Genomic DNA, 8676 nt, shown 5'->3' with positions numbered 1-8676 from the left:
TGCCTCAGCCTCCCGAGTAGCTGGGACTACAGGCGCCCGCCACCATGCCCGGCTAATTTTTTGTATTTTTAGTAGAGATGGGGTTTCACCATGTTAGCCAGGATGGTTTCGATCTCCTGACCTCGTGATCTGCCTCCCAAAGTGCTGGGATTACAGGTGTGAGCCACCACGCCCGGCCTTTATTTACTTATTTATTTAGTTAGTTATTTTTTGAGACAGAGTCTTGCACTGTCACCCAGGCTGGAATGCAATCGTGCAATCTCTGTTCACTGCAACCTCCGCTTCCCAGGTTCAAGCAATTCTCCTGCCTCAGCCTCCTGAGTAGCTGGGATTACGGGCGCCCTCTACCACACCTGGCTAATTTTTTTGTATTTTTAGTAGAGACAGGGTTTCACCATTTTGGCCAGGCTGGGCTCGAACTCCTGACCTTGTGATCTGCCTGCCTTGGACTCCAAAAGTGCAGAGATTACAGGCGTGAGCCACCGCGCCTGGCATTCTACCCTACCCTGCCCTACGCTTTCTTTTTTTTGAGATAGAGTTTTGCTCTTTTTGCCCAGGCAGGAGTGCAATGGTGCGATCTCGGCTCACTGCAACCTCCTGGGTTCAAGTGATTCTCCTGCCTCAGCCTCCCGAGTAGCTGGGATTCACCTTTGCTTCAGAAAGGACAACTCCCCAACTTGCAAACATGGCCCTGAGTAGCTCTCATCTGTGGGCTGCACCCTACCCACATCCTACCACCTGAATTTGCTGGGCAGGCTGGAGGGACAGGGGCCCAAGGCCCGGCCTCCCCCTCCACCACTCACCTGCACGGGCCGTCCGGCCAACTCGGTGGATGTAGATCTTGGGGAGCCCGGGGGTGTTGTGGTTGATGACCACCTGTACCGTAGGGATATCCAGGCCCCTGGAGGGAGATGTGGCTGGTCAGCTCCACTGTCCATGTGGGGAAACCGAGGTTAGGACTCACCCAGGGTCACTCAGCAGGGAGGCTGGGGCTGCCTGACATGCCTGAGGCCAGCCTTCTCATCCGTGGGGCCTTGTAGTAAACGAGGGAGTGCCCTTGGCAGGGGACTGGGGGCTGCTCACCGGGAGGCCACGTCTGTTGCGATCAGGATCCGGTAGATGCTGGACTTGAACTTGGCTAGGGCGGCAAAGCGTTCTTTCTGCACGGGGTTGGGAAGAAAACTGGGAATGAGTGAAGGCAGGGTTTTCCGTGTGAGGCCTGGGGACAGGGTGGAGGCCGGGACAGTCCCCCAGCCGTCCACTGAGGAAGGTGGCCATGAGAAGTCAGACCAGGACAAATGAATGACGGCTAAAAGAGATGTGGTCGGGGAGGGCCTCGTGAGCTGCGATATTTTGGGACCAGAAGAGACCAGGCGGCAGGAAGAAGGCGCCCGGCAGAAGGAAGGATCGGGGCTGATGTCTGAGGCCGGGAGGTGTCCCAGGGTGAGGCTGGCGGGCCCCGGGGTCGCCTCACCTGCTTCATCATGGAGTGCAGAGCCACGGTGGGGAAGCTGAATTTGCGCAGCATCATGCACAGGATCTGGCAGGTCCTGGCGGGAAGGACGGGCCTGTCAATCCCTCCAGCTCTCGGGTTCTGGGAAGGTGTTCCTGCCCCCACCCGCCCCTGAGACACCTAGCACAGTGGCCCCATGAAGCTTACAACGGAGAGGCAGCAGGCCAAGCACGGTGGCTCACGCCTGTAATCCCAGCACTTTGGGAGGCTGAGGCGGGTGGATCGCTTGAGGCCAGGAGTTCAAGGCCAGCCTGTCCAACATGGCAAAACCCCGTCTCTACTAAAAATACAAAAATTAGCCGGGCATGGTGGTGCATGACTGTAGCCCCAGCTACTCAGGAGGCTGAGGCAGGAGAATTTAACCCAGGAGGCAAGGTTGCGGTGAGGTGAGAGTGCGCCATTGCACTCCAGCCTGGGGGACAGCATGAAACTCTCAAAAAAAAAAAGAGGCAGGATGAGGGTTGGCACAGGCCTTGCCTGCCTGATATACTCTCTGCTGATCCCTCCCTGGAGCTGGAACTGACAAGAGTTGGCCCTGGGACTGCAGGGCTGGAAACTGACTTGCTAGGGGTGGTCGCTGTTACCAAGAAGGCCGAGAAGGAGCCAGCAGAGGAAAACAGAGTAGAAACAAGGGCACAGGGAGAAAGGATGGGGACCATCACGTAAGCTGCTGGATCCTGCCGTGCCTGACAGCCACACTATAGCCAAACTTTTCTCTTTTTTTTTTTCCTGAGACAGTCTCGCTCTGTCCCCCAAGATGGAGTGCAGTGGCACCATCTCGGCTCACTGTAACCTCTACCTATCAGGTTCAAGTGATTCACCCACCTCATCCTCCACAGTAGTTGGGACTACAGGTGCTCACCACCGTGCCTGGCTAATTTTTGTATTTTCAGTCGAGATAAAGTTTCACCACATTGGGCAGGCTGGTCTCGAACTCCTGACCTCAGGTGATCCGCCTACCTCAGCCTCCCAGAGTGCCGGGATTACAGGCGGGAGCCACTGCGCCCAGTCCCAACTTTCCTCTTCTGGGAGGTAACACATTTAAAGCGCCTTGACTTCTGCCCTTCCATCCTGGCTCATGCTGGAAGTCTCCAGCTTCTCAGTGATCTTCCCAAACAGCTCAATGGAGAAGATGTGAACTGCCCTCCCCAGGGCTCTCTGTCTGCGCAGATGCACACCAGGCCTGTTAGTTGTCACAGCTTCCTCTGAGATGGGACTAGAGGCCCAGGAAAGCTCAGTGACACCCCCAGAACACAGCAAATGGGCTGCTCAAATAGACACTTGCAGGGGTTTCCTGGACCTTTCATCAAGGGCTGGTCTGAGGAACCCCAAAGCCCGGCTGCACCTTCAGATGGGGTGACCTTGGCTCCTTGAGGAAAGCCCCCGTGACCTCCAGGCTGAGCAGAGCTGAGACTGTGTCCCAGACCCAAGACGCTGGGCCACCTCCTCCTTTGAAGGGCGGTGGGAGGGGAGAGGCGAGCCCCGCTCACTTGCACGTGTTGGTGAAGATGATAATGGACCAGTCCTCATGCTCATCCTGGAAGCGCTGGATCAGGTGGACCAGGTAGGCGTCCTTGACCTTCTCGGGCACCAGCAGGTAGCGCTGGTCCAGCTGCTCCACGGTGCTCACCCTGGGGATGGACAGGCAGACCGCACGCCTCAGTGTCCCTGCCTGTAGGATGGAGCTGCCCTCCCCACACTGTCTGGGCTGCGGACTCACGGGGCCTGTGCCTCCCAGAAGAAGGGCTGGTTGGTGGCCAGGCCCTGTAGCTCCCGGAGTGTGTCGGTCAGCGTGGCGCTGAACAGCAGTGTCTGCCTGCGGGCCGGCACAGCCGCCAGGATAGCCTCCAGGTCGACGGTGAAGTCAGTGCAGCCCTGTTCCAGCAGCCGGTCTGCCTCGTCCATCACCTGCCATGCCAGTGGGGGCAGGGGTGAGGGTATCGTCCATGACCCCGGGTCTTGGCCACCCCTGAAACAGGCCTCTTTGAGAGGCGTGGACATGGATCCTAGGCCCTGGAGTACCCTCCTTCCAAGGGAGGCCTGCCCCTCACCCAAGTCTCAGCAAGGCCCTACCCCCAAATAACACTGCTAGGAATGGGCCTCCTCTTTTTGGTCCTTGAATGGTCCTTGTCACTGTTCCTAGCATTTTACTGGAAAGTCTAAGGAACATACGTTTCCTAAATGGAATAACATGGTGCCCCAGGCTCTGATGCTGGGACTGGAGGCTCCGAGCCCAGTTCCTGAAGTCTGCAGGGGCGGGGCGAACTCACCAGGAAGCGGATCTTCTTTATACTAAAAGTGTTGGAGCTGCGCAGGTGATCTGCCAGGCGCCCTGGTGTGGCGATGACCACATGCGGTTTCCGGGAGAGCTCCAGTGCCTGGGCCACCATGTCTGGGAGACAGAGTATGAGAGGCAGGGCTGGGCGGGTGGTCCAAAGCTGCTGAGGTCCCATGCTGGGGCTTCCCCCGCCTCCCAGCCCCCGTACCCATGCCACCGACGATGATGCAGTCTTTCAGCCCTAGAGGCTTCCCCAGGACCCGGAACTGCTCTGCGATCTGGTAGGCCAGCTCCCTGTGGGTGTGAAGGGGCCAGGCTGGGTCAGGTAGTGGTTCTGGGCCTGCCCCGCATTCCCCTCTCCAACCCCAGCATTCCTCCCTGAGCCCCCAGGCTCCTGACTTGCCCAGTCCTGTTCACAAAGGCTCTGATGCTGAGCCTTGGAGGCTGTTGTGGCCCCTGCCCCCTCACCAGGCTCAGCCTGGAACATCCCTCCTCATCAGCCCAACCCAAACTGGCCTCAGCATCTCTTCCTACCCCAAACCCGTGCCTTCCCCCAGTTTGCCTCTCAGCAGTGGCCTCACCACCAGCCAGTTGCCTCAGCCAGAGGGTCTCAAGCATCAGCCTCCTCTCCTCTTCTCTGTCCCCAGCCAACTCTGTCCTAGCCTCTCCCTGGCCCATGACCTTTGCTGCTCACATACCCCCAGAATCAATTCTAACCCTCCGCCTGGCATTCAAGGCCTTTCTCAAACTGGCTCCAATATGCCCAGGCCCCAATACCCTTTCTGCTGCCTGCCCCTTCCTCCCTTCCTCCCTTTCTCTCTTTCTCTCTTTCTGACGGAGTTTTGCTCTTGTTGCCCAGGCTACAGTGCAATGGCGCGATCTTGGCTCACCGCAACCTCCGCCTCCTGGGTTCAAGCAATTCTCCTGTCTTGGCCTCCCGAGTAGCAGGGATTACAAGCATGCACTACCATGCCCAGCTAATTTTTTTGTATTTTTAGTAACGATGGGGTTTCTCCATGTTGGTCAGGCTGGTCTCGAACTCCTGGCCTCAAGTGATCCGCTCACCTGGAGCTCCCAAAGTGCTGGGATTACAGGTGTGAGCCACTGCACCCGGGCCATCTTGTTTAATTCTGCAGGACCCCTAAGAAGCAGGTAGCAAGATTTTCATCCTCATCTCACACGTGGGAAACGGGCGCTCAGAGAGGGAAAGGTGCTTGCTCAAGAGAACACAGCTGGTTAACCCATACTCAGGAGGCCTGCTGGGGGCTCACCTGGTGGGTGTCAGGACGAGGCAGAAGATGCCATAGGGATCCTCAGAAAGCTTCTGCAAGATGGGAAGGACAAACGCTGCTGTCTTCCCACTGCCTGTCTTGGCACAGCCCAAGCAGTCTCGACCTGGGTTGAGGACAAAGCAGCATCAATACCCTCCATGTGTGGACAGCCATTCCACTGGGCACAGTGTACAACAGCTTACAAAGCGTTTAATGAGCAATCACTGTGCGTCAAGTCCTGTGTGCCAGTAAGCCTTTTCCATTCTGGGCATACTGACCACTTTCCACTGGCAACGGACAAATCCTAGGAAGGGGAGACCATTATCGTCTCCATTTAACAGAAAGGAAAACTGGGTTTCAGAGACCTGCCCAGGACACACAGCCAGTGAGGAGCAGGCTGGACTGGAACACATATCCATTTGACCTGAGATGCCCACAGCTTCCCACCACCTCATTCTAACTCCCTCCAGGAGCACATGAACTTGGGGAACCCAGAATTCCCTTCCCTCATAGGCATCTTGTGCTCCCTGCTGACCCCTTCATTTGTTTATTTAATCCCTGACTTGTCACATCTTGGGCTTCCTGTGGGCCTCTTTTTAATGGCCAAACTGGGTTGGGCTAGAGGAGCAGAGAGAAGACCTGCTCCTAGAGGAGCAATCACAGGACCAAGGAGTCCTGGATCTACCAGCAATTTTGACAGCCTCAACTTCTATTTGTAAAATAAAAATAGCAGTACCGGGTCTGCAGGATTTTGCGATACTATCGATTAGTCATTCATCAAACCCTCCCTGTGGTGAGACTATGAAAATTTCAGAGATTACATCAGTTGTGTACGGACATAAAGCAAGTCGGTCATGCAAGCTAAATGCCAACACTGTCCAGTCGGCCTCCGGAACCCCGGATCTCCTGTAACGCCGGAGGTTACCCCTCGCCTCGTGGAACCGGAATGAGCAAAGGTTGCGAGAAGGGAAAGGGGTCGAGAGGAGCGGAGACGCCTCTTGGGGAAGGCACCGAGCCATACTCACCCTCCAGGATGGCGGGAATGCAGCCGAGCTGCACGGGCGTGGGCTGCTTCAAACCCAGCTGCCGACATTGTGCCACTAGCCACGAGGACAGCCCGAGCTCCGCGAAGCCTGACATCCTTGTGACCAGCCGTGTGGGTGCCCGTGTGATCCGCGCTTCCGGCGCGCGCCGACGACGTCACGAGAAAACTCTTCCTGTTTATTGGATCTGCCTCCTGCGTGGTCCCACCTTCTCCAGCTCCCTCAGCCCATTCCCAGCCTCGACCGCATCCTTATCATGTTTCCCCGGATCCCATTGGCTTGCAGAAACACACTACAATTCCCGAGATGCCCTGCGTGACGCACTTACGTCTCCCGCCCCCTTGCTTATCATTGTGGAGCTTCCCATTGGCTTACTTCGCCGCCACTCGGAAAAAGTAAACTACATTTCCCAGCGTGCCCGTGAAGGTGTCTTGCTTCCGGCCGACGTGTCTTTCAGGAAGAGGAGCGGGTGAGAAGACAGCGACATGGCGCCTCCGGCCCCCGGCCCGGCGTCCGGCGGCTCCGGGGAGGTGGATGAGCTGTTCGACGTGAAGAACGCCTTCTACATCGGCAGCTACCAGCAGTGCATAAACGAGGCGCAGCGGGTGAAGGTGCGGCCGCGCAGGGGCGCGGGGACGCTGGGGGCGGAGGCGGAGGACGCTTCCTGGTGGCTGCGAGCCGTGTTCTGCATCTAAAAACTTTCCCTTTTCTTCTCGCGTTTTTTGGGCACTTCTTCACAGTTCAGTGAGGAGTAATCACTGTCCCATGACAGAACCCAGAGCAGTAACAGTTTACGGTACTGCTCACTCGTACAGCGCTCGCTCTGCGCCGTTGAAGGCGTTTTGAGTAAGGGAGGTGTTTATGCCACTGTAGTTACAGTAAGTGTTTTTTGTCCAGCCATACGTTCAGTTCCCGTGAGGTGGAGACTGTTGTTTATCCTCATTTTACGGATGAGAACCCTAAAGTTCAGAGAGGGACGTTTCCCTGCCCACCGATCCTGGTTATTTCTCTCAGAGCTTAACCATTCATTCATTCATCCTTCATTGAGCACTTTTATGGACGGGCACTGTATTCCGCTGGACTCAGAATGATAACACAGTTTCCCAGCTTAGTGGCTCAAACACCTTTAATTCCAGCGCTCTGGGAGGCCGAGGCGGCCGTATTGCATGCGCCCAGGAGTTCGAGACCAGCTTGGGCAACATGGAGAAACCCTGGGTGTACCAAAAATACAAAAATTAGCCGGGCGTGGTGGCGGGCACCTGTAATCCCAGCTACCGGGAGGCTGAGACAGGAGAATCGCTTGAACCCGGAGGCGGAGGTTGCAGTGAACCGAGATCGCGCCACTGCACCCCAGCCTGGGTGACAAAGTTGTAAGAATTAAAGAAAGAGGAAAGAAACACGAAAGGTGACTTGCCAGTCAAGACAAGTTTATTTTAGAGAAAACAAACCTGAGAGGCGCCTTCTGGCCGAGTTGGGTCAGAGGCACACTCTTTTACAGACTGAGTTTTTAAGGATTCAGGGTGAGAGAGTTTATCAGAGGCTTGAATTGCTTCTGTGTCTCTTTGTTGTGCTTATCTGGGAGGGAGAATTATGTGTCTGTTCCCATACGTCTTTCTTGGTTCTTTTTCCTTCTTTCTTTTTTTATTTTTTTTGAGATGGAGTCTAGCCGTGTCGCCAGGCTGGAGTGCAGTGGCGTGATCTCGGCTCACTGCAACCTCCGCCTCCCAGGGTCAAGCGACATAATCTCACTGTGTGTCACCCAGGCTGCAGTGCAGTGGCACAATCACAGCTCACTGCATCCTCCTCCTCCTGGGTTCAAGCAATTCTCCTCCCAAGTAGCTGGGATTACAGGTGCCCACCACCACACCCGTTTAATTTTTGTTTTTTGTTTTTGACGTGGAGTCTTGCTCTGTTGCCCAGGCTGAAGTGCAGTGGCATGATCCTGGCTCACCACAACCTCCGCCTCCCAGGTTCAAGCAGTTCTCCTGCATCAGCCTCCGGAGTAGCTGGGACTACAGGCGCATGCCATCACGCCCGGCTAATTTTTGTATTTTTACTAGTGATGGGGTTTCACTGTGTTGGCCAGGCTGGTCTCTAACTCCTGACCTTGAGACCCACCTGCCTCAGCCTCCCAAAGTGCTGTGATTACAGGCGTGGGCCACCGTGCCTGGCCAGGAATACTTTTTTTTTTTTTTTTTTGGAGACAGAGACTCCCTCTGTCACCCAGGCTGGAGTGCAGTGGCACAATCTCAGCACACTGCATCCTCTGCCTCCCGGGTTCAAGCGATTCTCCTGCCTCAGCCTCCTGAGTAGCTGGAATTACAGGTGCCTGCTACCATGCCCAGCTAATTTTTGTTTTTTGCTTTTTTGGTTTTTGTTTTTGAGATGGAGTCTTGCTCTGTTGCCCAGGCTGGAGTGTAGTGGCATGATCTCAGCTCACCACAACCTCCGCCTCCCAGGTTCAAGCGATTCTCCTGCCTCAGCCTCCCGAGTAGGTGGGATTACAGGCTTGTGCCACTACACCTGGCTAATTTTTGAGGAAGGATTGTGCTCCTCAACAGATGGTAGCCA

At 55.8% G+C, this 8676-nt stretch overlaps 2 protein-coding genes across 8 annotated transcripts in view; one reads left to right on the top strand and one right to left on the bottom strand.

Moving 5' to 3' along the window:
- The window catches only part of DDX49 (DEAD (Asp-Glu-Ala-Asp) box polypeptide 49), an 18100-nt gene extending 11848 nt beyond the window's left edge, over nucleotides 1-6252 (bottom strand). Inside the window, exons 1-9 of the mRNA XM_011990571.1 lie at nucleotides 6088-6252; nucleotides 5063-5186; nucleotides 4000-4085; nucleotides 3784-3905; nucleotides 3234-3421; nucleotides 3004-3144; nucleotides 1475-1550; nucleotides 1084-1160; nucleotides 804-901 (exon numbers count right to left, since the gene is read on the bottom strand). Of these exons, the coding sequence (XP_011845961.1) occupies nucleotides 804-901; nucleotides 1084-1160; nucleotides 1475-1550; nucleotides 3004-3144; nucleotides 3234-3421; nucleotides 3784-3905; nucleotides 4000-4085; nucleotides 5063-5186; nucleotides 6088-6202 (1027 nt within the window). The 5' untranslated portion in view covers nucleotides 6203-6252. The remainder of the gene's footprint in view (nucleotides 1-803; nucleotides 902-1083; nucleotides 1161-1474; nucleotides 1551-3003; nucleotides 3145-3233; nucleotides 3422-3783; nucleotides 3906-3999; nucleotides 4086-5062; nucleotides 5187-6087) is intronic.
- The window catches only part of COPE (coatomer protein complex, subunit epsilon), a 26580-nt gene continuing 20331 nt past the window's right edge, over nucleotides 2428-8676 (top strand). For 5 of the 7 annotated variants that reach the window (XR_001007186.1, XM_011990612.1, XM_011990584.1 and 2 more), the window contains exon 1: nucleotides 6464-6716. Coding sequence is in view for 6 of the 7 variants with exons in the window: in XM_011990612.1 (XP_011846002.1) it covers nucleotides 6591-6716 (126 nt within the window). In the remaining variant the exon portion in view is untranslated. Of the gene's footprint in view, nucleotides 2440-6463; nucleotides 6717-8676 lie in introns of those variants that run through there. The other 2 variants (XM_011990593.1, XM_011990611.1) reach the window with 2 other exon arrangements.

This window comes from Mandrillus leucophaeus, unplaced genomic scaffold, assembly GCF_000951045.1.
Source record: "Mandrillus leucophaeus isolate KB7577 unplaced genomic scaffold, Mleu.le_1.0 Scaffold11, whole genome shotgun sequence".
NCBI lineage: Eukaryota > Metazoa > Chordata > Mammalia > Primates > Cercopithecidae > Mandrillus > Mandrillus leucophaeus.
This window is presented reverse-complemented; position numbering and strand designations above follow the sequence as displayed.